General features: G+C 47.0%; 1 protein-coding gene across 1 annotated transcript in view; it reads left to right on the top strand.

Moving 5' to 3' along the window:
* The first annotated feature begins 7,983 nt into the window (after positions 1-7,983).
* ELF1 (E74 like ETS transcription factor 1) overlaps positions 7,984-27,901 on the top strand; it is a 52,316-nt gene continuing 32,398 nt past the window's right edge. The window contains exons 1-2 of the mRNA XM_054163086.1: positions 7,984-8,166; positions 20,697-20,871. Coding sequence (XP_054019061.1) covers positions 8,095-8,166; positions 20,697-20,871 — 247 coding nt within the window. The 5' untranslated portion in view covers positions 7,984-8,094. The remainder of the gene's footprint in view (positions 8,167-20,696; positions 20,872-27,901) is intronic.

The following is a 27,901-nucleotide window of genomic DNA, read 5'->3' as shown; positions in this document are numbered from 1 at the left end:
AAACAATGCAACCAAGCACCCCATCAAGTCTCCTCCTGAACACCTCCAGTGATGGTGACCCCACCACCTCCCTGGGCAGCCCATTCCAATGGGCAATCACTCTCTCTGTGTAAAACTTCCTCCTAACCTCCAGCCTAAACCTCCCCTGGTGCAGCCTGAGACTGTGTCCTCTTGTTCTGGTGCTGGTTGCCTGGGAGAAGAGGCCAACTTCTGCCTGTCTACAACCCCCCTTCAGGTAGTTGTAGAGAGCAATAAGGTCACCCCTGAGTCTCCTCTTCTCCAGGCTAAGCAACCCCAGCTCCCTCAGCCTCTGCTCACAGGGCTTGTGTTCCAGTACTTCCAGCAGCACTGAGGTGGTAATGAGCAGAAATGGGTGGAGGTCACTGAACAGGAAGCAGAGAAGGAATGCTTCTGCACATCCCCTGGCTGTATAGGGATGTGGGAGGTTTGGGGCTTTTTGCTTCTTCGGTAGCCAGACCAGCCTTTTTAAAAAGCAAAAGTGAAACTCAAGTCAGTAGAAGGGCACACATTTCCTACGTTTGTTTTGGTGTATGTGCACATACAGAAAAAGGAGGATAAAGCATGTTTATGTAACTGCAGCTGATAGCTGCATGCATGCATCTGTGCAGGCATGCAGAGTGGCTATTATGCAGTGAAGCAGCATTAGGTGGCTTTTATTTAAGTGTGGCTGAAGCAATGCAGTTTATTTGTGAGCTGAGGCTTCAGTAACCCAAATTCAATCAGAAAAGTTTCAAAGCCCTGTGGATAGCCAAGGCTGCTAGGTCACATAGCTACTTCTGAATACTTACCCTCACTGTTTTAGGTGTCTGATGTGCTAAAATTGCAGTCTGGGCAGCTGCCAAGTGGTATTTGAATCCACCCGGCAGTTCTAATTGAGGCAAGAAGTGGCAGAGAGCAAAGAAGGTTCCAGTGTCTGATAGAGTTTGAGGTGGAAGGAAGGCTGGAGTTGTGATGTCCCACCTCCCTAACCTCTTCTTTTTACACCACATACCTAACCTATGGAAACACAGCATGCAGTTATTTTCTTCTCAGGGGAATGGAGAAGCGGGGAGGAGGATTTAGACCCTTGCTTCCCCCTGCAGTGCTGTTTCTCCTTTGCTTTAGGGAAAGCTGCAGCTAAGTTTTCTTGCTGAATTTGCTCTGCTGTGCAGGAGCAAACACTTTTTGGAGAGATGACTAAAACCCTGCATGGCCTTTCTCTTTCCTGATCAGATTAGGGAGGTTTGCTCTTTATCTTAGCTGATGTTCAAATACTTAATTCAGAGCTCAAGAGCCTTAGTAGTAGAGCCGGGGAGAATGTTCCTCACCTCAGTATCTTTCAGCTTGCTGTTTACACCTGGCTGTTTGGTGGCAGTCTGATCTTTTGTTGTTGGGGCAGAAATGAATTCTTTGCAGTGCTCTACACCCTACACTGATTTGGGGCTACCTTTATGTGTTGAGTATGCTGACGGGAGAGGATACACAGGGGGGGGAAAAAAGCCTCAACCACAGTGTAATTCTCTTCAGCTTTCCCAGCAGTGATTTGCTGAGTTTACTGGCTTGGTGTAAAACAGCTGTGTTGCATAAATGCACTAAATAAAAGGGACTTAAAAATTATCAGGGAACATGGGGGATCAGAAGAGGAATGTTTTCCGGGATGGAGGAGTCTGTAAACAGTGCTGGGGCAGTTTCTGCTAATAGTCTGGGAAGGAGCCTTGCCTCATTAAATAGTCAGGCTGAAAGAGCTGCTCAGGAGAAAAAAAGCAGGAAAAAAAAATAGGAACATGTGGTTGTTTTGGTGCCAGCACATAGGAGCTTGTTGCTTGTGTTTGTGCTTTCTGTGCTCTTTGAAGAGACCAATTTATCTGAGATTTAGGGAAGGAGAGGTGTGTTTATACTCTCTTGTGTTGATTGAACTGTGTGTCAATTCCTTTCAAAGAAAATGAAAAGCTTGCTTATCTTTCATAGATGAATACTTTGTCCTCCTTGCTGTGTATGTTCTGAGAGCCTGTGGTGAGAGAAGCTAGTTTGCAGCTTGTCTGTAAAACGGGAATTTATTGATACTGATTATGGAAGGGAAGGGAAGGGAAGGGAAGGGAAGGGAAGGGAAGGGAAGGGAAGGGAAGGGAAGGGAAGGGAAGGGAAGGGAAGGGAAGGGAAGGGAAGGGAAGGGAAGGGAAGGGAAGGGAAGGGAATAGAAAATAGAATAGAATAGAATAGAACAGAACAGAACAGGACTGGTTGGAAGAGACCTGTGAGATCATCAAGTCTAATCTATCATCCAACACCACCTAATCAACTAACCCATGGCACCAAGCACCCCATCAAATCTCCTCCTGAACACCTCCAGTGATGGTGACCCCACCACCTCCCCAGGCAGCCCATTCCAATGGGCAGTCACTCTCTCTGTGTAAAACTTTCTCCTAACCTCCAGCCTAAACCTCCCCTGGCACAGCCTGAGACTGTGTCCTCTTATTCTGGTGCTGGTTGCCTGGGCGAAGAGACCAACCTCTGCCTGTCTACAACCTCCCTTAAGGTAGTTGTGGAAAGCAATTCGGTCACCCCTGAGCCTCCTCTTCTCCAGGCTAAGCAACCCCAGCTCCCTCAGCCTCTCTTCACAGGGCTTGTGTTCCAAGCCCCTCACTAACTTTGTTGCCCTTCTCTGGACATGAAACAAGACCTCTTTGTTCTTCATGAAAGCTCAGCAAAGGTCATTCTGTTGACTTATATTACAAAGGCTATTTTTTTTGCATGATTTCTCCAGGCAATGTGTATGCCTTCAGATGATTTCAGGCTGGTCCTTATATTCTTTCTTTCCTTTGTTGGTAGTACCCCCTAACTATGTTGTTTTCCTGTCTCCTTTAAGTTATGTGAGGAGTTGAAATACTAAGCCTTTGGAAAGGTTTTGTGCCAAGTAACATACATTAACTTCCTGGCCTGCATCAGGAATAGTGTGGCCAGCAGGAGCAGGGAAGTCATTGTGCCCCTGGACTCTGCATTGGTTAGGCCACACCTTGAGTCCTGTGTCCAGTTCTGGGCCCCTCAGTTTAAAAAGGACATTGAGGTGTCCACAGTATCACAGTATAACCAAGGTTGGAAGAGACCCCAAGGATCATCAAGTCCAACCTATCCCAACAGACCTCACAACTAGACCATGGCACCAAGTGCCACGTCCAATCTCCCCTTGAACACCTCCAGGGACGGTGACTCCACCACCTCCCTGGGCAGCACATTCCAATGACAAACGACTCGCTCAGTGAAGAACTTTTTCCTCACCTTGAGTCTAAACCTCCCCTGGTGCAGCTTGAGACTGTGTCCCCTTGTTCTGGTGCTGGTTGCCTGGGAGAAGAGACCAACCCCTTCCTGTCTACAACCACCTTTTAGGTAGTTGTAGAGGGCAATGAGGTCACCCCTGAGCCTTCTCCAGGCTAAACAATCCCAGCTCCCTCAGCCTCTCCTCATAGGGCTTGTGCTCAAGGCCTCTCCCCAGCCTTGTTGCCCTTCTCTGGACACGTTCAAGTGTCTCGATGTCCTTCCTAAACTGAGGGGCCCAGAACTGGACACAGTACTCAAGGTGTGGCCTAACCAATGCAGAGTACAGGGGCACAATGACTTCCCTGCTCCCTGCTCCTGCTCCTGTCCAGAGAAGGGCAACAAGGCTGGGGAAAGGCCTTGAGCACAAGCCCTACGAGGAGAGGCTGAGGGAGCTGGGATTATTTAGCCCAGAGAGGAGGCTAAGCAAGAAATAAGCTTCTCCAGGCTAAGCAACCCCAGCTCCCGCAGCCTCTCCTCACAGGGCTGTGCTCAAGGCCTCTCCCCAGCCTCATTGCCCTTGTCTGGACACATTCAAGTGTCTCAATATCCTTCTTAAACTGAGGGGCCCAGAACTCCCTTTCTGCTGGGACTGTTTGTATGTAGGCAAGCTTGTTGTGCATGTGCATGCAATTTATGCATTTCACGCTGTTTGCACATAACTGATTTGCTACTCACAGATGGATGTAAAATCAGGCAGGGAGATAAGTGACGTGATGTAGCAAAAACAATAGTCATGCTTGTGTTTGCCTATAGACAGCAGGATCCTGTGGTACTTGGAATAATGAAAGCACAGTATAAGAAAACTAAATGTGGAGGGAAATATAGAGGGTTGAGTATTATGCTGGCCTTTGTGAAAAGCTGCTCTGGTGTTCTGTGTGCCAGAGAGAGTGATAGGAGGTAAGGGAAAGTGCTTCTGCATAATTTTGCCATGCTGTTATTGCCCAATAGATCATTTGCTTTTGCTGCATACTGGTGAAGAAGTAATTAAAAATTGCCTGTAAATAACACTGAGGTGCCTAACTTTTATAAGGTTAGATATATCTTTAGATGTGTCTTTGGGTTAAGAACAGGCTGGAGGGCCGTGACCAGAGAGTGGTGGTGAATGGTGCCACATCCAGCTGGCCGCCAGTCACCAGTGGTGTGCCCCAGGGATCAGTGCTGGGCCCCATCCTGTTTAGTGTCTTTATTGATGATCTGGATTAGGAGATTGAGTCCATCATCAGTAAATTTGCGGATGACACCAAGTTGGGAGCAGATGTCATCAGTTAGAAGGTAGAAGGGCTCTCCAGAGGGACCTTGACCAGCTGGACAGATGGGCAGAATCCAACATGATGTCATTTAACAAGTCCAAGTGCCAGGTGCTGCACTTCGGCCACAACAACCCCATGCAGTGCTACAGGCTGGGGTCAGAGTGGCTGGAGAGCAGCCAGGCAGAGAGGGACCTGAGGGTACTGATTGACAGCAAGCTGAACATGAGCCAGCAGAGTGTCCTGGCCTGCATCAAGAACTGTGTGGCCAGCAGGAGCAGGGAGGTCATTCTGCCCCTGACACTGCACTGGTTATGCCACACCTTGAGTACTGTGTCCAGGTCTGGGCCCTCAGTTTAGGAAAGATGCTGGTTGCTGGAATGTGTCCAGAGAAGGGCAATGAGGCTGGGGAGAGGCCTTGAGCACAAGCCCTATGAAGAGAGGCTGAGGGAGAAGGGGTTGCTTAGCCTGGAGAAGAGGAGGCTCAGGGGAGACCTTATTGCTCTCTACAACTACCTGAAAGGTGGTTGTAGCCAGGTGGGGGTTGGTCTCTTCTGCCAGGCAACCAGCATCAGAACAAGAGGACACAGTCTCAAGCTGCACCAGGGGAGGTTTAAGCTGGGTGTTAGGAAGAAGTTCTTCATAGAAAGAGTGATTGGCCACTGGAATGGGCTGCCCAGGGAGGTGGTGGAGTCACCATCACTGGAGGTGTTCAGGAAGACACTGGATGGGGTGCTTGGTGCCATGGTTTAGTTGATTAGATTGTGTTGGATTATAGGTTAGACTTGATGATCTCAAAGGTCTTTTCCAACCTGGTTAATTCTATTCTATGAAATAAATTTCCATACCTATCTTCTCTTCTGAAAATGCTGGTAGGACTCCCTTGACCTAGATTGACCCACTTAACCCACTGGCAGTAGGAAATATTAAACTCTGTATTTTATGACTATATACTTTTTATTTTCAGGCTGGCATGCAAAATCGTAAGAGTCTGGCATGGGAAGAGTTGGTCTTAGTCCTTCTGTGCTGGTGTGTGTGTGTAACTTTTTTATAGCATTCTTACCTTCTGAAAGGCAAAGCCAAACTTAGGGAAGTTACCCAGGATGATGTGATTGCAGGTAATGCTTTCAGTGCTGTAGCCCTGCTGAAGTATGGAGAAAGTCTTGTCAGCTATTCAAGTCATGCAGTCATGGTTCCCAAAGCACATCTTTCACTGTTCCTACATGTAGCTCTCATTAATACAAATAGTTAGGGTTGTGGCTACTCTTCTGAGCCCTTTAATAGCTAATAAAAGCACTCTTTGGAAGTTGGGGAGGTTCTCCTGTTTGCATAATCTTGAGTTTCCTGATTTCTTAGAAGGATCTAGTGACTTAAATGCTTGACTGCTCTGCTGTCACCGCTTAGGAATTTGGGAATACCACAATCTATATGGGAAAAACAGCTGCTCCATTTCCTAGAGTGAGGGAGTGTGAGCCTGTGACATGATCCTCCCTAATTAAATTGCTTGGCACTGGGGAGAGGAAGATGCCCTTCATTTTTTAAAATCTTAGCCTGCTGCACAAACAAGGCAAATGTAAACCTCCTGTACGAAGGCAGAAGTTAATCCTTTCCAATGGCACTGAAGTTGCCTAGAGGCTTTCCTGTGGGCTCTCAGTCTGGAGGGGTACGATGTTAGACCCCCTACCCCTTGTTCTTCTGACGCGGCAGCTCTTAGGCAGTGTGAAGGATTTTGATCAAGACATTGGGCATTACATTTCTCTTCCTGATTTTAGACACCTGATTTTGTTGTGGGTTTTTTTCCCTGTGTTGGACACCTTAGTTGTACAAAAATACTGCATTCTGTGCTGACATTTTCCCTCCGAACTCCTACCGCACACCTCGCTGTAAGCTTCTGTTCACCGTGCTTACCTGTGTCACCGGTGAGTAAATGGAAGTCGTGGGATCTGCGGGCATGCATCCCTCCAGTGAAGCTCTTTACATTCTGTAGTCTGGGAACGATTTTTTATTGTTATTTTCTTCTTTGCTATTGTGCTCTGCAGTTTTTCTGCCTGTTCTAATTTGCCGTGACGTGGTCGGTGCCGTTTCCTTCCGGCTGCTTGGGAGCCCGCGGTAGAGATAAGGATACATTTACAGTGCGTTTTTAACAAGAAGCTGGAGAGCTGCTTCGGGGAGGAGCTCGGAGGGGGGACTCTCTGGATTGCACAAAGAATTTATTTGCTGGTTTCACCTGTTTGACACTGTGGGAGTCGAGACCTCCAGGGTATTTTTCTTGCAAAATAACCATTTTGCTAGATTGGGGCTGTGTGTGAAGAGGAAAGGTGATACGCTTGAGATATCTTACGGCTGAGTAGGTCGGCCTGGGGTTTGTATTTTCACTCTGATTATACCTTAAAGATGAGGGTTACTAATGAGTGTGAAAGCTGTGCATGTGTGTCCCATGAAAAGGTGGATTTTCTTTTTGTTCACTTTTGTTAACTTCTGTAACTACTTCTTAGTCTTAACTCTTCCATGTGAAACACTGAACTGATACGCTGGCTCGCTGATGCAGCTTTATTTTTCAGGGCATGGAAATGTGTGTGTATTAATTGGCAAAAGTAGTAACTCAGGAGGCACAAAGGTGTTGGACTTCCTCAAAGTTAGTTAGAACAGTTATTGAAGGTCTCTTCCAACCTGGTTTATTCTATTCTGTTGTATTGCTCAGAGAAAGCTTTATTGTGGCTGCTACAATTGTGGCGGCAACAAAGTTGGTGAGGGGCTTGGAGCACAAGCCCTGTGAGGAGAGGCTGAGGCAGCTGGGGTTGCTTAGCCTGGAGAAGAGGAGGCTCAGGGGAGACCTTCTTGCTCTCTACAACTACCTGAAGGGAGGTTGTAGCCAGGTGGGGGTTGGTCTCTTCTCCCAGGCAACCAGCACCAGAACAAGAGGACACAGTCTCAGGCTGCACCAGGGGAGGTTTAGGCTGGAGGTTAGGAGGAAGTTTTACACGGAGAGAGTGATTGCCCATTGGAATGTGCTGCCCAGGGAGGTGGTGGAGTCACCATCACTGGAGGTGTTCAGGAGGAGACTTGATAGGGTGCTTGGTTGCATGGTTTAGTTGGTTGGGTGGTGTTGGATGATGGGTTGGACGCGATGATCTTGAAGGTCTCTTCCAACCTGGTCTATTCTATTCTATTCTATTCTATTCTATTCTATTCTATTCTATTCTACTCTACTCTACTCTACTCTATTCTATTTTCTATTCTAATTTCACACGACTAAAGCATTCGTTTCTTAATTAGAACTTCTTTGTTTTATTCCCTCCACAGCAACAAAGGTCAGCAAGGTGAGGACAGCAGCTCAGGAAAGGATTTCCCCGTTCCTCTTTGGGAAGAGGAGAGCTCGGGAGCGCCGATGATCTGAGCCACACGAGCGCTGACACTCGATTCGATTGGTGACCCTGCCTTCCTGCCCGGCTGGACCCCGGTGGCGCTCTGCTCTTTCCCATCTGAGAGATTTTCCTTCGTATGTGGAGCTGAGACCTGGGAATGCGTTACTATGGCAGCAGTTGTGCAACAGAATGAACTTGTGTTTGAGTTTGCCAGCAACGTCATGGAGGATGAGCAGCAGGTATGGGCCAGCGTAAGAAACCGTCTGCCTACAAGCTAGCGCTGGGAATGTTAAGAGTGCATTAGGGGGGAAAAAAGTGGTGTCAAACACCACAAAAAAAGCATTGAGGTCACAATTGTTGCAGCAGAACTTTGTGGTGTTTCAAAAGCTTCCAGTTGCTTCCTGTAGCTTGCAGGGGCAGAGCAGAAATTGGTTGAAATATTCAAACTGCTCTCTCTGCGATATTGCAGAGATGTCCTCCTCGGAAAATGCTTTTCCCTTGTCGCTCATTTATGCCAGTAGAATCCATTCATCTGTGATGCTGACTTCCCTACATTCTGGTGTTTAACAGTAGTTTTAACCAATGGCATCCTGGCCTGCATTAGGAATAGTGTGGCCAGCAGGAGCAGGGAAGTCATTGTGCCGCTGGACTCTGCACTGGTTAGGCCACACCTTGAGTCCTGTGTCCAGTTCTGGGCCCCTCAGTTTAGGAAGGACATCAAGACACTTGAACGTGTCCAGAGAAGGGCAACAAGGCTGGGGAGAGGCCTTGAGCACAGCCCTGTGAGGAGAGGCTGAGGGAGCTGGGATTGTTTAGCCTGGAGAAGAGGAGTCTCAGGGGTAACCTCATTGCCCTCTACAACTACCTGAAATGTGGTTGTGGCCAGGAAGGGGTTGGTCTCTTCTCCCATGCAACCAGCACCAGAACAAGAGGACACAGTCTCAAGCTGCGCCAGGGGAAGTTTAGGCTCAAGGTGAGGAGAAAGTTCTTCACCAAGAGAGTTGTTAGCCATTGGAATGTGCTGCCCAGGGAGGTGGTGGAGTCAAGGTGTTCAAGAGGGGATTGGATGTGGCACTTGGTGCCATGGTTTAGTCATGAGGTCTGTGGTGACAGGTTGGACTTGATGATCTTTGAAGTTTCTTCCAACCTCGGTGATACTGTGATACTGGTTGCATGGTTTAGTTGGTTAGGTGGTGTTGGATGATAGGTTGGATGCGATGATCTTGAAGGTCTCTTCCAACCTGTTCTGGTTCTATTCTATTCTATTCTATTCTATTCTATTCTATTCTATTCTATTCTATTCTATTCTGTTCTATTCTATTCTATTCTATTCTATTCTATTCTATTCTATTCTATTCTATTCTATTCTGTTCTGTTCTGTTCTGTTCTGTTCTATTCTATTCTATTCTATTCTATTCTAACTTTCCTAGTGTGCTGGGATAAAATTCTGATCACCCTACAGATAACTGGAAGGAGCACCTGCTCACTGCTTTTTACAGATTGGTTTCTATGTTGTTGGGCTGCATGCCAGCTATTCAGAAATAAGCATCAAAGAAATGGAAGTTGATTTCTTTCACACTGCAGGGAAAACACATCTTGTTTCTATCTGAGGAGGCTCTCAGTTAAGTTGTTGATTATCTAAACCACATCCTGTGAGTCCTGAGGCATCAAGTGAAGGATTCCTGTTGTAAAAATCAGGCAGCTCCTATATAGGTGTTGATTCATAGTAGAGTTTTACAGTTATCAACAAGAAATTAGATGTCTGGATATTGTGTAGAGACAGTTGTTAGAAAAATCTGAGAAGTACCATGACAAGCTGTTGCTCTTTTTGTGATACTTTGAGAGATACTTATGGCTTTATCATATTTTCTCTGGGGTTTCTCTGTGGCCTGATATCTGACTGAGTCAGTGGCCTGTTTCTGCTGTCAGTCATGCAATCATTTCAATGAAGTGAGTGTTGTCTGTCTAAAGTGCTAACTCAGTTTTGGGTGGAACTAGTAATGCAACTTCCTTCCCTGTATTTTTCCAGAGCTTGTGGTAGCCTGGGGATTTAGATACGGGAATTGCACAAACACAGTTGAAAATGAGCCTTATTTGTTACCTCTGTTTGTTGTTCATTGCTGGCTTTACTTTACAAGCCAATAGGAGAGGGGAGAATTGAGATGAGGAGAAGTATTTCACTGCAGTTTCTAGAAGGCATAGTGTGAGCAAGTATGGGTTTGTTCAGTTTAACTATGTGCTCTGCCTCTTTGATGTTCTTCAGAGGCTCACCTGAAAAACTTTAAAAGTACTACAAAGCACTCAGCAGGGCTCTAAAATCTCCCTAAACAGAACTTTCTCCAGCTCCAGAGCAAACTCAACTTAGGCATTTGTCTCATAGCCCAAATAAGTCTTGCTCCCAATATAGCCTAAGGAAAGAAGGTGCCCTGTGGCACACCCTAAAGGTGGTTAAATAAAGATGCAAAAGAGAGAGAATGCACAGCAGAGGATCTGTTGCTGCAAACAGTTGGATGCAAGCTCATCTTAAGTCACTGGGTTAACTTAGCTCAGATACCAAAGAGGCAGGTAGCACAGCAGTGGATCTTAAATACTCAGTTCCCTGCATAGGGAAAGGTCCAGCAAGCTGGAGTGATGTTGAGCTCAGACATCAACCCCAAAAGACTGCTTATTGCTTATACCTGGTTCTTCTGTCAGTTGCAATGTAGGACCTGTTGCTGCTCCTGAAGGTTTTCAATTCTGGACAGATGAGTTGTATTTAGGGATGGAAAAGCACAATTTGGGTACTTGGCAGGAATGTTAGCTCTCAAAGCGAGTACAGTAGAATAGAATAGAATAGAATAGAATAGACCAGGTTGGAAGAGACCTTCAAGATGATCGCGTCCAATCTATCATCCAACACAACCTAATCAACTAAACCATGGCACCAAGCACCCTATCAAGTCTCTTCCTGAGCACCTCCAATGATGGTGACTCCACCACCTCCCTGGGCAGCCCATTCCAATGGGCAATCACTCTCTCTGTGTAGAACTTCTTTCTAACCTCCAGCCTAAACCTGGCACAGCTTGAGACTGTGTCCTCTTGTTCTGGTGCTGGTTGCCTGGGAGAAGAGACCAACCTCTGCCTGTCTACAACCTCCCTTCAGGTAGTTGTAGAGAGCAATGAGGTCACCCCTGAGCCTCCTCTTCTCCAGGCTAAGCAACCCCAGCTCCCTCAGTCTCTCCTCATAGGGCTTGTGTTCCAAACCCCTCACCAACTTTGTTGCCCTTCTCTGGACATGTTCCAGCAACTCAACATCTTTCCTAAACTGAGGGGCCCAGAACTGGACACAGGACTCAAGGTGTGGCCTAACCAGTGCAGTGTCCAGGGGCAGAATGACCTACCTGCTCCTGCTGGCCACACTGTTCCTGATGCAGGCCAGGATGCCATTGGCCCTCCTGGCTGCCTGGGCACACTGCAGGCTCATGTTCAGCCTGCCATCGACCAGCACCCCCAGGTCCCTCTCTGCCTGGCCGCTCAGTGTTGGTCAAAAGCTCAGCAAATGTTGAGCTTGCCTGCTGTACAGAAGGCAATATATTTGTACATGGATGTCATCTTACTGATTTTTGGAAAGTTATATTTCCAGTGCCCCCAAAATCTGGCATTGCAAGAACTTTGGGGTTTTTCTATTTGTCAGAGCTTTGCCTGGAGCTCTGTTGTGCCAAGAGCTGTCAAGACATGGAACAGCTGCTGGGAGAGATTCAGGGTCTAGATGGCAGCTCTGCTCAGTATTTCAGGGAAGTCATAATTCATGGCTGCTTTTTTGTTGTTTTCAAATGTCTTTGCTAAACAACTCTAAATTATGAGCAGTCTATTTGCAAATGTAAGCATTCAGCCAGTAGCAGGCACCTGTGGGAGGGACTTGATCACATGGCTCTGTGTGAATGGGAAATGCTCTGCCTTATCAGCTTTATTCTTTGTAGTTCAGAAAACAAGATTATTTTTTCCCTTGGAGGTTTTGTTTATTGCATTGTGCATGCATGGCAAGGAAGAAATGAGATGCAAATAGCTTTGTGATTTCTGAGAAGACAACAAGTGGCTTCCACTAAGGGACTGATAACCTGACTGCTGCTATTTGTCAGAGGTCCTTGTTACATAGACAGTTTGCTCTTTTTTTTGCTTCCCCTCCCCTCCCCCTGTTTCTCTTCTGTTTTTCTTGAGGGAGACTGCACACATAAAACTGGTCTGGAGCTCTAAAAGGCTTTGGCTGATTCAGTGCCACTGCCTAAAACTGGTTTTCTTTATGTTTGCATCTTTTTGTCTCAATGTCTTTTAATTTATCCCTTCTTTAACTTACAGTTAATGTGGTATTTGACCCCAGGACATTCTTGATTTAAGAAAACTGAATAAAAGTGGTCACAGAGACAGGTTCCATACTAGGAAGTTATAGAATAGAATTAACCAGGTTGGAAGAGACCTTCGAGATCATCAAGTCCAACCTATCACCCAACACCATCTAGTCCACTAAACCATGGCACTAAATGCCTCATCAAGTCTCTTCCTAAACACTTTCAGTGATGGTGACTCCACACCTCCCTGGGCAGCACATTCCAATGGCCAATCACTCTTCCTGTGAAGAGCTTCTTCCTAACATCCAGCCTAAACCTCCCCTGGTGCAGCTTGAGACTGTGTCCTCTTGTTCTGGTGCTGGTTGCCTGGGAGAAGAGACCAACCCCCACCTGGCTACAACCTCCCTTCAGGGAGTTGTAGACAGCAAGAAGGTCTCCTCTGAGCCTCCTCTTCTCCAGGCTAAGCAACCCCAGCTCCCTCAGCCTCTCCTTACAGGACTTGTGCTCCAAACCCCTCCCCAGTTTTGTTGCCCTTCTCTGGACATGTTCCAGGAACTCAACATCTTTCCTAAACTGAGGGCCCAGAACTGGACCCAAAGGTGTGTCCTGACCAGTGCTGAGTGCAGGGGCAGAATGACCACCCTCCATCTGCTGGCCACACTATTCCTGATACAGGTCAGGGTGCCATTGGCCCCCAGAGCAGAAGAAACCCCCTTCCTTATTTTACATTTCTACAGTCAGGATGGTGGTTTGATCTTTTCTCACTTGGTGACAGCTGATCTGCACAATCACAGAGAGGAGGAGGAGAAACATGTCAAACACCCAAGAATAATCTGAGAGCAGGAAAGAAGGTTGTTGCCTTTGGCATCTGAAAGAAAGCAAGATTCAGTTTGCAAGGGGTCATGGAGCATGACCAGTGCTTTCAGGGACCTGCTTGTGGGACTTTCCATGGAGTTCATCCTGTGTCTGAAGCTTAGCAGTCCTCCAAACTGTTAAAAGTTGGTCTACAGGACTAGTCTGTAGTAAGGTACAGTGAAGATTTTGGTGTCTGAGACCTCAGAAGATTTCAGTAGTTGCTCAATTCTGTGTCCAGCAGGCATGGAAGATGCATGCCAAAGCTTTAGCAGAGCTAGAATGCCCCATTTTAACTCACATTTTTCATTAGAAAGATGAAGCAGCAGAAGCAGGCAAAAGGAAAAGTACACCAATTCTTTCTCTTGTAGCCCAGAAAGCCAATCCAATTCTTGGCTGCATCAAGAAGCAGCATAGCCAGCAGGTTGAGGGAGGTGATTCTTCCCTTCTACTCCACTCTGGTGAGAACCCAGCTTGAGCACTGCAGCCAGTTCTGAAGCCCCTATTACAAAAAACTGTATAGATAGAATAGAATAGAATAGAATAGAATGGAATGGAATAGAATAGAATAGAATAGAATAGAATAGAATAGAATAGAATAGAATAGAATAGAATAGACCAGACCAGACCAGCTTGGAAGAGACCTTCAAGATCATCACATCCAACCTATTATCCAGTACCACCTAATGGACTAATCAATGGCACCAAGCACCCTATCAAGTCTCCTATTGAACACCTCCAGTGATGGTGACTCCACCACCTCCCCGGGCAGCCCATTCCAATGGGCTGGAACATGTCCAGAGAAGGGCCACAAGGATGATCAGAGGGCTGGAGCACCTCTCCTGTGAGGACAGACTGAAAGCGTTGGGGCTGTTCAGTCTGGAGAAAAGAAGGCTCCCAGGTGACCTCATTGTGGCCTTCCAGGGGGCCTACAAGAAGGCTGGGGAGGGACTTCTCAGGATAGCAGGGAGTGATAGGACTAGGGGGAATGGAATGAAGCTGGAGGTGGGGAGATTCAGACTGGAGGTGAGGAGGAAGTTCTTCCCCATGAGAGTGGTGAAGCCCTGGAATGGGTTGTCCAGGGAGGTGGTTGAGGCCCCGTCCCTGGAGGTGTTTAAGAGCAGGCTGGATGAGGTTCTGGCCAGCCTGATCTAGTGTGGGGTGTCCCTGCCCATGGCAGGGGGGTTGGAACTAAATGATCCTTGTGGTCCCTTCCAACCCTGACCGATGGAAACAGACTTGAGAGAGTTGGGGCTACTCAGTCTGGAGAAGAGAAGGCTCTGAGGAGACCTCATTGTGGCCTTCCAGTGTCTTAAGGAGGCCTACAGAAAGGTGGTGAGGGACTTTTCAGGATGTTGGGTAGTGGTAGGACTAGGGGGAATGGAGCAAAACTAGAAATTTGTAGATTCAGACTGGATGTTAGGAAGAAGTTCTTCCCCATGAGGGTGGTGAGACACTGGCACAGGTTGCCCAGGGAGGTGATAGAAGCCCCATTCCTGGAGGCTTTTAAGGCCAGGCTCCTGTGGCTCTGAGCAACCTGATGTAGTGTGAGGTGCCCCTGCCCACGGCAGGGGAGTTGGAACTGGGTGATCCTTGAAGTCCCTTCCAACCCTGACAATTCCTTGATTTGTGCATTGCTTTCTTGAAAATCACTGCTGATGCTTTAATTTATGATTTTTCAGAAGGTCTGTTACACTTCACACACCTCCTTTTCATTAGTGAGTGTAGATCCACCCTTCTATTAGAAGAAGACTGCTTTGTGATTTTGCTGTTAGAGAGGGAATTTAATTTGTCTTAATCACTACCTTCTAGCCCTTAATATAATGCTTTTCCTGTGTCTTAGTTCTCATTACACACTAGCATCAAAGGGACCTGTAGTAAACATGGGCTCTTCTGCAGCTGTAAATGTGGACAGCGTTCTTCCTGTGTCTTCAAACAGCAGAGCTACAGGAAGCTTTAGCTTTATGCTCAGTTGGGGTTTGGGCATACTCAATGAACTCAAGAACATTATAGAAGTACTGAAGTGAGGTTTTACCTCTTAACAGCCAATACATCAGCATACATTAGTAGTAGCATTTCAAATGGGATTAAATGGAGGGTAAATGAGATTAAAGGGAGGTTGTAGACAGGCAGAGGTTGGTCTCTTCTCCCAGGAAACCAGCACCAGAACAAGAGGACACAGTCTCAGGCTGCACCAGGGGAGGTTTAGGCTGGATGTTAGGAAGAAGTTCTACACAGAGAGAGTGATTGGCCATTGGAATGGGCTGCCCAGGGGGGTGGTGGAGTCACCATCATTGGAGGTGTTCAGGAGGAGACTTGATGGGGTGCTTGGTGCTATGGTTTAGTTGATTAGGTGGGTTGGATTGATTGATGGGTTGGATGCAGTGATCTTGAAGGTCTCTTCCAACCTGGTCTATTCTATTCTATTCTATTCTATTCTATTCTATTCTATTCTATTCTATTCTATTCTATTCTATTCTATTCTATTCTATTCTATTCTAACATTATAGAAGTACTGAAGTGAGGTTTTACCTCTTAACAGCCAATACATCAGCATACATTAGTAGTAGCATTTCAAATGGGATTAAATGCTTGTCGGTGAAACCTTAACCAATTGAGAGTACAGCACAAAAACTGAGGATGGTCTCTGCAAAACTGCAGTTCAAATTAGATTTGTGTGCAGTTGTGTGAGTGGTTTCCTCTCTGAATGCACATTGGAGTTGTTCCAGCTTTGCTTTCTCACAACCATGCATTGTACCTCCATAAGGTATGAGTTGGAAGCAGGTGTAACAACGGTTTCAAAATAAAAGGTCACAGGAACTTATATTTACTTTGACTGGGTTCCAAGCTGCTACTAATTTAAAGGAAACCACATTTAAAGTGTTTTACCACGTGTAAATGTTCATCTGTTGTCCTTTGGAAGCACAGCATGTCAGCAAGCTCCTTAGAAGGTCCAGTGCCAAGTTCAAGTAATCCCCTGCCGTGGATGTTTTTCTGCCTCTAGAGGCACAGTGACTGTCAGAGTGTGTGTATGATAACTGGTTTCTAGGTATGGTCCAAATACAGTTCAGCCTTTCAGAGCAGATCACATCTGGTCTTACAGATGAAGCCACCTGCTGCTGAAATGCGTGACAGCAACACTATTCACAGTATCACAGTACCACCATATCGCCAAGGTTGGGAGAGACCTCAAAGATCATCAAGTCCAACCTGTCACCCAACACCTCATGACCACTAAACCATAGCACCAAGTGCCACGTCCAGTCCCCTCTTGACCACCTCCAGGGGTGGTGACTCCACCACCTCCCTGGGCAGCTCATTCCAATGGCTAACAACTCTCTGTGAAGAACTTTCTCCTCACCTCCAGCCTAAACTTCCCCTGGCACAGCTTGAGACTGTGTCCTCTTGTTCTGGTGCTGGTTGCTTGAGAGAAGAGACCAACCCCTTCCTGGCTACAACCACCCTTCAGATAGTTGTAGAGAGCAATAAGGCCTCCCCTGAGCCTCCTCCAGGCTAAACAATCCCAGCTCCTTCAGCCTCTCCTCGTAGGGCTTGTGCTCGAGGCCTCTCCCCAGCCTGGATGTCCTTCTCTGGAGAAGATAATGTGAGTCTTATCCTAAGCACTGTCAACTCTGTTCCTGAAGATGCTGCAGCTATTGAACTGGTGCAGCAATAGAAGCAGGGAGGATGGAATGCCTTGCTTCAAAGACATGGTGGGGAGGCAGCTGGCCATTTGCCTGTAGGAGACACATGCATACAGCAGAAAGAGATACCCCAGTGCCTCCAAATTTTTATAGTGAGTGGAGAGGGAATATGCATTTTTACTGCATGATTCATCCTATTGTAGCACAGGAGCCACGTTTACAACTGCAGAAGAGACTGGATGGGGCACTTGGTGCCATGGTTTAGTTGATTAGATAGTGTTGGATGATAGGTTGGACTCGATGATCTCAAAGGTCTCTTCCGACCTGGTTAATTCTATTCTATTCTACTTGATGAAGTGGTAACAGACCATTTTCTTTCTAGCTTATGGAACATATTGTTGAAAATAAAACCTGGTTTTCTTTTGTTTTTTCTTTAATGCATCCTGTATATTATTTTTCTTAACTGTTTTCAGTGCTTTATCTTTTCTATTGACGTGGCTTTTATTTAACCATATCTATTGGTTTATTGTTGCTTGGTAGCAAAGAGTCTCAGGGATGTTAGGATCAGTAAACAGATAAGATGCACAATGTAAACATGATTATTTCTGAGTCACAGTGAGGGCCTCTTGGCCACCAGTGATTCCTAGTTTCTCAGCCCTGGCAAGATGAAACCTTGGATAGAGGTGGCCACAAAGGTGCAGGGTAGAAGATGTCCCATTGCTTGACTCCATAATATGCCCATCATCTGGCAACGTAATTGCACAAGAGGGCTTCAGCTGATCATTTGTTAATTTGTATTGATCTCCTACCATGTTACTCTCTCTTGAAGCTTAGGTTTGTTAGAGTAGATTAGGTTAGGTGTTTTGATTAAGGGTTTTTTTGCCCTTTGGTTTTGTAGAGTTGTTTTGTTTAACAGACTGTGCATGGCTTGGACAGCAACACTCTGTGCTGGGTTAGGAACTGGCTGGAGGGCCAAGCCCAGAGAGTGGTGGTGAATGGTGGCACATCCAGCTGGCAGCCAGGCACTAGTGGTGTGCCCCAGGGATCAGTCCTGGGCCCCATCCTCTTTAATATTTTCATTGATGATCTGGATGAGGGGATTGATTCAGTCATCAGCAAATTTGCAGATGACACCAAGTTAGGAGCAGAGGTTGGTCAGTTAAGAGGGTAGAAAGGCTCTGCAGAGGGACCTTGACAGACTGGGCAGATGGGCAGAGTCCAACAGGATGGCATTCAACAAATCCAAGTGTCGGGTTCTGCACTTTGGCCACAACAACCCCATGCAGAGCTACAGGCTGGGGTCAGAGTGGCTGGAGAGCAGCCAGGCAGAAAGGGACCTGGGGGTGCTGATTGACAGCTGCACAAATGTGAGCCAGCAGTGTGCCCAGGTGGCCAAGAAGGCCAATGGCATCCTGGCCTGCATTAGGAATAGTGTGGCCAGCAGGAGGAGGGAAGTCATTGTGCTCCTGGACTCAGCACTGGTTAGGCCACACCTTGAGTCCTGTGTGCAGTTCTGGGCCCTTCAGTTTAGGAGGGACATTGAGACACTTGAACGTGTCCAGAGAAGGGCAACAAGGCTGGGGAGAGGCCTTGAGCACAAGCCCTATGGGGAGAGGCTGAGGGAGCTGGGATTGTTTAGCCTGGATAAGAGGAAGCTCAGGGGTGACCTCATTGCCCTCTACCTGAAAGGCATTTGTAGCCAGGAAGGGGTTGGTCTCTTCTCCCATGCAACCAGCACCAGAACAAGAGGACACAGTCTCAAGCTGTGCCAGGGGAGGTTTAGGCTCAAGGTGAGGAGAAAGTTCTTCACTGAGAGAGTCATTTGCTATTGGAATGTGCTGCCCAGGGAGGTGGTGGAGTCACCACCCCTGGAGGTGTTCAAGAGGGGATTGGATGTGGCACTTGGTGCCATGGTCTAGTCATGAGGTCTGTGGTGACAGGTTGGACTGGATGATCCTCGAGGTCTCTTCCAACCTTGGTGATACTGTGATAGAAGCGCATAGAAACACTAGGCTGATTTCTTAATTCTTATCTTTTTCCTTCCCCAGAGTTGTTCCTGAGACATTTTACAAAGCACACAGAAATTTAAAGTGCTAACCACTGCCTTTTAAAACTTGTAATTGCACTTTCTACTTGCAGCACTTACATTCCACTCTTTCCTGGGAGGGACACGAGCTGTTGCCTGTGTTGAGCCGATCGGCCTGGTAACATTTTCCTGTGGTGGCAGCGTGCATAGAGGATGTGAGATGTGAGCAATCTCTAAGCAAGCTCACAGTCACATGGTTGGGGATTTTATCTTGTGTGGTCAAAGGAAAAAAAAAAAGAAAGGCAGAAAAAAAAAAGGCAGCTTTGTCTGTGCATATCTGTGCTCTTTCTAGAGGGTGAGGCCACATCTACATACACTGTTTTTCTCAGAGACCACATCTGCATACACTGTTTTTCTCAGAAACTTAGCAATGTTTTGGTTTGTTGTCATGTTTTTAAACCTGCCACATTCAGAATGTTGTGTATGTTTTACCCTGAGAGAACCTTAGAGCTCCACTTTCTTTCAGCCTGCTCTGCTGTCACAGGCTGTGACTTTCTTCCTGCAAATGACATTTTAAAAGACCTGCTTTGGAAAATGCTGTGTGTGTAGTAAGGGATGTTTTCTGAAAGCCTCTTCCTGTTACCTTTTCAGGGAGCTTGCATCTTGCTATTATTACTGGTCAGCTTGAGTTCTGTTTTCCCAGCTGACTTCTCTGTATCTGACGCAAAATAACTGTTGAGACAGAAGGGTGATGTCTGAAAGCAGGCATAGGAAGGAAAGTATCACAGTATCACCAAGGTTGGAAGAGACCTCAAAGATCATCAAGTCCAACCTGTCACCACAAACCTCATGACTAGACCATGGCACCAAGTGCCATGTCCAATCCCATCTTGAACACCTCCAGGGATGGAGACTCCACCACCTCCCTGGGCAGCACATTCCAATGATGAATGACTCTCTCAGTGAAGAACTTTCTCCTCACCTCCAGCCTAAACTTCCCCTGGTGCAGCTTGAGACTGTGTCCTCTTGTTCTGGTACTGGTTGCCTGGGAGAAGAGACCAACCCCCTCCTGGCTACAACCTCCCGTCAGGTAGTTGTAGAGGGCAATGAGGTCTCCCCTGAGCCTCCTCCAGGCTAAACAACCCCAGCTCCCTCAGCCTCTCCTCACAGGGCTGTGCTCAAGGCCTCTCACCAGCCTTGTTGCCCTTCTCTGGACACGTTCAAGTGTCTCAATGTCCTTCTTAAACTGAGGGGCCCAGAATTGGACACAGGACTCAAGGTGTGGCCTAACCAATGCAGAGTCCAGGGGCACAAAGACTTCCCTGCTCTTGCTGGCCACACTATTCTTGATGCAGGCCAGCATGCCATTGGCCTTCTTTGGCAGAACAAGTGGACACAGTCTCAAGCTGCACCAGAGGAGGGCTTAGGCTGGATGTTAGGAAGTTGTTCTTCACAGGAAGAGTGACTGGCCATTGGAATGTGCTGCCCAGGGAAGTGGTGGAGTCACCATCACTGGAGGTGTTTAGGAAGAGACTGGATGGGGTGCTTGGTGCCATGGTTTAGTTGATTAGATAGTGTTGGTTGATAGGTTGGACTTGATGATCCCGAAGGTCTCTTCCAACCTGGTCTGGTCTATTCTATTCTATTCTATTCTATTCTATTCTATTCTATTCTATTCTATTCTATTCTATTCTATTCCTATCCTATCCTATCCTATCCTATCCTATCCTATCCTATCCTATCCTATCTCATCCCATCCCATCCCATCCCATCCCATCCCATCCCATCCCATCCCATCCCATCCCATCCCGATGGTCTAATATGCAAATGATGTAGTATGAGTTGCAGTGTAAACCAGTAAGTGGCTAGATTGGGTTTAGTCTAACTACCATTATTTTAATGTTCCTTTTCTCCCCCTCCAGCTTGGTGACCCATCTATTTTCCCTGCTGTCATCGTGGAGCATGTTCCTAGTGCAGACATCCTGCATAACTACTCCGGCTTAACCTGCGTGGATGAACCCAGTGACATGATCACTGAGAGCTCTCTGGACGTTGCAGAAGAGCAAATCATAGAAGATGATGATATCACCCTTACAGGTTGGCAATGGAAATATGTCTGTGCCGTGTTTTCTGCACCAAGGTGGCTGTGGCTAATGGTGGAAAAAAGCTTAATGACAAAAAAACCAACAGGAAACGAAATTACAGTGGTATTGAATGCCCCTAATGCTCTACAAAATAGAGAAAATGGCATTAATACTGTTAGCAGGTGGCTTGCAGTCCCAGCTGCACAGCTGATAATGCTGAAGAGTGTCATCAATCAACAGAGATTAAGGCAAAGTCCCTCTCAGAGTATCAGGCAGATTTTCCTATGCTCTTCGTAGGATTTGTTTGCTCTTATTTAATGGTTGGTGCATGCCTAAGTAAACAGACATACCAAAAAGCAGGAGTGCACAGCTTGAGCAGCCACACTGCCTTTAGCTTCCTGAGGGTATGCAATAAGCCATAAAATGTGCGTGTTAGCGTGACTTACTGCTGTAAGTATGCTCAGCCTAGCATTCATGTTGGCCACAGCTACTCCATGCAGTGCTGCAGGCTGGGGTCAGAGTGGCTGGAGAGCAGCCAGGCAGAGAGGGACCTGGGAGTACTTGTCAGAAGTAAGCTGAACATGAGCCAGCAGTGTGCCCAGGTGGCCAAGAAGGCCAATGGCATCCTGGCCTGCATCAGGAAGAGTGTGGCCAGCAGGAGCAGGGAGGTCATTGTGCCCCTGGACTCAGCACTGGTTAGGCCACACCTTGAGTCCTGTGTCCAGTTTTGGGTCCTTGAGTTTAGGAAAGATGTTGAGCTGCTGGAATGTGTCGAGAGAATGGCAACAAAGCTGATGAGAGGTCTGGAGCACAGCCCTATGAGGAGAGGCTGAGGGAGCTGAGGTTGTTTAGCCTGGAGAGGAGTAGGCTCAGGAGAGACCTTCTTGCAGTCTGCAACTCCCTGAAGGGAGGTTGTAGCCAGGTGGGGGTTGGTCTCTTCTCCCAGGCAACCAGCACCAGAACAAGAGGACACAGTCTCAAGCTGCACCAGGGGAGGTTTAGGCTGGATGTTAGGAAGAAGTTCTTCCCAGAAAGAGAGATTGGCCATTGGAGTGGGCTGCCCAAGGAGGTGTGGAGTCACCATCACTGGAGGTGTTTAGGAAGAGAGTGGATGGGATGCTTGGTGCCATGGTTTAGTTGATTAGATCGTGTTGGATGATAGGTTGGACTCGATGATCTCAAAGGTCTTTACCAACCTGGTCTATTCTATTCTATTCTATTCTATTCCATTCCATTCCATTCCATTCCATTCCATTCCATTCCATTCCATTCCATTCCATTCCATTTTCTATTCCATTCCATTCCAATCTATTCTATTCTAATCTAATCTAATCTATTCTGTTCTATTCTATTCTATTCTATTCTATTCTATTCTATTCTATTCTATTCTATTATATTCTATTATATTCTATTCTAATTTTGCCTCTAATATTGAGTAAGGCTTAAAATACAGACGTTCTGTGAGAATGGTGTTAGCAAAGGTAGCCCCAAAGAAAAAAGCAAACATTCTCAAGAGGAAAGCTTAAAGACATGCCACATCATTTAAAAACCATCCCTTCACTGAATGCATGTAATTACAGCATTTTTTGCAGAACAAGTCTGAAAGGTGAGGTAGATCCTTCACAGCAGAGAGCATCTGTGTCATCTTTCAGCCATTAGGCTGCACAGCTGGACTGTGTCCAGGGCTGGAGACAGCTTGCTGGTTTCGATCATGCTTTTGACCTGATTTCCAAGAAAGTTTTCTAGTCTTTTATCACCAAAAGCAAAACAAAAAAAAACCAACTCAACAAAACAAAATTTTCTAGTCTTTTATCACCTGTGGTGGGTTGAAGGGCCGATCCATCCTTCCTTCCCTCCCGCCACGGGCAGAAAAAACGAGGCTCAGACAAACAGATTGCAGAAGTGGTGGAAAGTTACGCGGAAAAGCAGTGAGTATTTTGCAGAGAACCACAAGCACAGTGACAAAAGAGATTCCCAAAGCATACCCAAGAAACAGCCCAACACTTCCCTCTCCCCACCTGAGGGTACACCCAAAACCCCCAGGGCTCTTTCTTCCCTGCCTCCTCCACTGTTAGGCTAATCTCAGCTGGCCAGATCTGAGGCTGCCCTTCCCCATTCTCCTCCTGGAAACTGTGAGATGACTTCCCCCCCTGCCATTACCAGACAGGGACCAACTCCATAGGAGCAGTGAGGAAAGAAAGAGGAAGTGCAGGGCCCTGCAGGTGGATTTTGTAGGGAGCAGGACATTATGGGATGAATAGAATAGAATAGAATAGAACAGAATAGAATAGAATAGAGTAGAACAGAACAGAACAGAATAGAATAGAATAGAGTAGAGTAGAACAGAACAGAACAGAACAGAACAGAACAGAATAGACCAGGTTGGAAGAGACCTTAAAGGAACAGTGTGGCCAGCAGGAGCAAGAAAGTCATTCTGCCCTTGTACAGTGCACTGGTTAGGCCACACCTTGAGTACTGTGTCCAGTTCTGGTCCCTCAGTTTAGGAATCACAGAACCATCAAGGTTGGAAGAGACCTCAAAGATCATCAAGTCCAACCTGTCACCAAGGTTGTTGACTTGCTGGAACATGTCCAGAGAAGGGCAACAAAGTTGGTGAGGGGTTTGGAGCACAGCCCTGTGAGGAGAGGCCGAGGGAGCTGGGGTTGCTTAGCCTGGAGAAGAGGAGACTCAGGGGAGACCTTATTGCTCTCTACAACTACCTGAAGGGAGGTTGTAGACAGGCAGGAGCTGGTTTCTTCTCCCAGGCAACCAGCACCAGAACAAGAGGACACAGTCTCAAGCTGTACCAGGGGAGGTTCAGACTGGATGTTAGGAAGAAATTCTACACAGAGTGATTGCCCATTGGAATGTGCTGCCCAGGGAGGTGGTGGAGTCCCCATCATTTGGACCCTCGGGACACCGGAAGTTTGTCTTATGTGGCCACAGCAGGGGGGGCACCCAGCCTGAAGCACCACATCACCAAAACAACATAAAAAACAACTCAACAAAACAAAATTTTCTAGTCTTTGATCACCAAAAAACCAAGTCAACAAAACCCTGCCATAAGGAGCAGTTCACAGAGTAAGTTGCCATGACCTGTTCTCAGTAGCTGGGTTTTATCTGATAAAAATGACTTTTGCTTTCTGTTTTCTATACTAGCAAATTATCTGTGAAAAGACTGTGACCATCCAAATAAGTTAGCTGATGATTCAAGAAGGTTTTACATACTTAAAACATGATTTTGAGGCCTCCTGCCAACTATTCACTTGCTATTCATATTAATTCTTCACACTGCAACTGGCCTTTCCTCGGTCTGCTGCTTCAGCACCACTTAATGTGGCTGTGTGAATTTTTTCCTAGCAGATCCTCTTTATGAATCTATATCCAGTGTCATGGATTGTGTGTGAATTTTTGCTTGCATGAGTAATTGTGAAACTCCACTTTTGTGAAAGCTCTTGTAATGCTTTTTTTTTTTGGTTGCTGGTCACATGAGAAGGGTTTGCAAGTTGCTGCCAGAGGCTGAAAATATGAAATCCTTGTAAGTGATGGTGTCCAAAGGCTCTGGGATACTTTAGAGGCAGACAAGTGTGGTATTGTTCCTATCATCCATTGCAGTTCAAGCAATCTGGTTTTCTCTACAGGCACAGTGTCCTTCACTCTTATTAAGATATATTAAGTATGTGATTCTCCTCTGCAGGCTTCATCTGGCATGGGGCCATGGCAGCCCCATACAGATCTACAGGCTGGGGTCAGAGTGGCTGGAGAGCTGCCAAACAGAGAGGGACCTGGGGGTGCTGATTGACAGCCACGTAAACATGAGCCAGCAGGGTGCCCAGGTGCCCAGGAAGGCCAATGGCATCCTGGCCTGCATTAGGAATAGTGTGGCCAGCAGGAGCAGGGAAGTCATTGTGCCCCTGGACTCTGCACTGGTTAGGCCACACCTTGAGTCCTGTGTCCAATTCTGGGCCCCTCAGTTTAAGAAGGACATTGAGACACTTGAACGTGTCCAGAGAAGGGCAACAAGGCTGGGGAGAGGCCTTGAGCACAGCCCTGTGAGGAGAGGCTGAGGGAGCTGGGGTTGTTTAGCCTGGAGAAGAGGAGACTCAGCCGTGACCTCATTGCCCTCTATAACTACCTGAAGGGAGGTTGTAGCCAGGATGGGGTTGGTCTCTTCTCCCAGGCAACCAGCACCAGAACAAGGGGACACAGTCTCAAGCTGCGCCAGGGGAGGTTTAGGCTGGAGGTGAGGAGAAAGTTCTTCACTGAGAGAGTCATTTGTCATTGGAATGTGCTGCCCAGGGAGGTGGTGGAGTCACCATCCCTGGAGGTGTTTAGGAGGAGACTGGATGGGGTGCTTGGTGCAATGGTTTAGTTGATTAGATGGTGTTGGGTGATAGGTTGGACTTGATAATCTTGAAGGCCTTTCCAACCTGGTTAATTCTATTCTATTCCATTCCATTCCATTTTATTCTAATTCCTCCCCCACCATCCCCTAAGAGACCAGATTGAAATCTACCAAAAAAATCATCTGGAGTCAGTTTGGAAGTAGGAGAAGTAACTTTTTTAACTATATATATAGAGAGAGAGAGAGAGAGCAGTAACAGAGTTTACAAGGGGTAAGGAATAAGGATAAATAGGAAAATATACAAACCCAAGCCTGGATGGTCCTCTATTTCACTTGAGGTACGTGGATTTCAGTCCTTTAGAGAAACATGGATGCAGTAGGGCAAGACCTAGCCTGGTCATGTGGAATTAGGAGGCTAGCTGCAGCTGTTGGTCCTTTCAAACAAATGGGGCAGAAGCACAAAAAGATAAAGGGTCCCAGTGTCTTCCTTTTTATAGGTTTGCTGGACAGGAAGGGGGAGTGGAATAGACCACCTTTGACCCAGGGGACCCCTCCTCCTGGGAGGGGGAAACCAAGTCCATCTCTGTTCACCTGGGTCAGGTTTCTGGTGTCCCCTGGGGAAAGCAGGGCTCTCGCAGCCCTTCCCCCCCAGGATGGGTGTAACCCAGCACAATCATCTAGCTTCAGCCCTTCACAACTATCACACATTGGCAATTGTTTACCTGTAGTTTAAATTATAACCTGTCAAAAACTGGAACAGCATCTGTTTCACATGGACCCCTGGTGATAGGTGGCTAACAACCAGCCTGTTAGCTACATTACTGTCATCTTTTCCACAATGAACAGGCAGACTTGCCTTGTCATCCTCCTCTTTCAAAGTCCTTTTCCCTGGAACAACTACAATAACAATTTATATGGTCAGTTTGTTGCCCCTATCAGAGGATTAAAAATGATTAACCATCATGTAGTAACAGGTGATTACAAAATAAATTGGAGCATGAATTAAGTTTTATCTCTAAAGAGAATACTGAGTCCATTTTTTTCCCTCTGAAAAACACAGGGGATAATGTTTTGTGCAGAACAATTTCTGGACCAAGCTGACAGGTTTGCCACACCTTAGGTACCTTGTTAATGTGACTAATTATGGTTGTAAGGCACATAGGAAGGAAAAACTCCTATGGGAGTTACTTCTATGAGGACAGACTGAAAGAGTTGGGGCTGTTCAGTCTGGAGAAGAGAAGGCTCCCAGGTGACCTCATTGTGGCCTTCCAGTATCTGAAGGGGGCCTACAAGAAGGCTGGGGAGGGACTTCTCAGGATCTCAGGGAGTGATAGGACTAGGGGGAATGGAATGAAGCTGGAGGTGGGGAGATTCAGGCTAGATGTGAGGAGGAAGTTCTTCCCCATGAGAGTGGTGAAGCCCTGGAATGGGTTGTCCAGGGAGGAGGTTGAGGCCCTGTCCCTGGAGGTGTTTAAGACCAGGCTGGACAAGGTTGTGGCCAGCCTGATCTAGTGTGGGGTGTCCCTGTCCATGGCAGGGGAGTTGGAACTAGATGATCCTTGTGGTCCCTTCCAGCCCTGACTGATTCTATGATTCTAACTATATCGTGTGACCTCCTGAAAATGTTTTTTTGTTTGGTTTGGATTTTTTTAATCTTTACCATCTGAGAAGTTAATTTAGAAAAACTGCTGTTTCATGGGCTGCCTGTTCTGATGCTATTTTCATGAGATCAGGGAAGCAGTTGCTCTGAGACATTGACAGGCTGGACAAATGGGCAGAGTCCAAGGGCATGAGATTCAACACATCCAAGTGCTGGGTTCTGCACATTGGCCACAACAAACCCATGCAGAGCTACAGGCTGGGGTCAGAGTGGCTGGAGAGCGGCCAGGCAGAGAGGGACCTGGGGGTACTGGTTGATAGTAGGCTGAACATGAACCAGCAGTGTGCCCAGGTGGCCAAGAGGGCCAATGGCATCTTGGCCAGTATCAGGAATAGTGTAGCCAGCAGGAGCAGGGAGGTCATTCTGCCCTTGGACTCAGCACTGGTTAGGCCACACCTTGAGGACTGTGTCCAGTTCTGGGCCCCTCAGTTTAGGAAAGATGTTGAGCTGCTGGAATGTGTCCAGAGAAGGGCAAAAAAGCTGGGGAGGGGTTTGGAACACAGCCCTGTGAGGAGAGGCTGAGGGAGCTGGGGTTGCTTAGCCTGGGGGAAAGGAGGCTCAGGGGAGACCTTCTTGCTCTCTACAACTACCTGAAGGGAGGTTGTAGCCAGGTGGGGGTTGGTCTCTTCTCCCAGGCAACCAGCACCAGAACAAGAGGACACCGTCTCAAGCTGTGCCAGGGGAGGTTTAGGCTGGATGTTAGGAAGAGTTATTGGCCCTTGAATGTGCTGCCCAGGGAGATGGTGGAGTCACCATCACTGGAGGTGTTTAGGAAGAGACTGGATGGGGTGCTTGGTGCCATGGTTTAGTTGATTAGATGGTGTTGGGTGATAGGTTGGTGTCGATGATCAAAAAGGTCTCTTCCAACCTGGTTAATTCGATTCTATTCTATTCCTGGGTTGATGAGAGAGGAGGGACAGTAAATTTGTACTTGGATGCCTTGTGCCCTAGTCTGAATGGGGAGCATGGAAGTGTGTCTTTCCTAGCTCAGTAACAGTGCTTAGTCACCAGTTCAGAAGTTATTTTACAGCGTTGCAG

Source organism: Dryobates pubescens, chromosome 7, assembly GCF_014839835.1.
Source record: "Dryobates pubescens isolate bDryPub1 chromosome 7, bDryPub1.pri, whole genome shotgun sequence".
NCBI lineage: Eukaryota > Metazoa > Chordata > Aves > Piciformes > Picidae > Dryobates > Dryobates pubescens.
The sequence above is the reverse complement of the archived record's forward strand: the minus strand, read 5'-3'. Positions and strand labels throughout refer to the sequence as shown.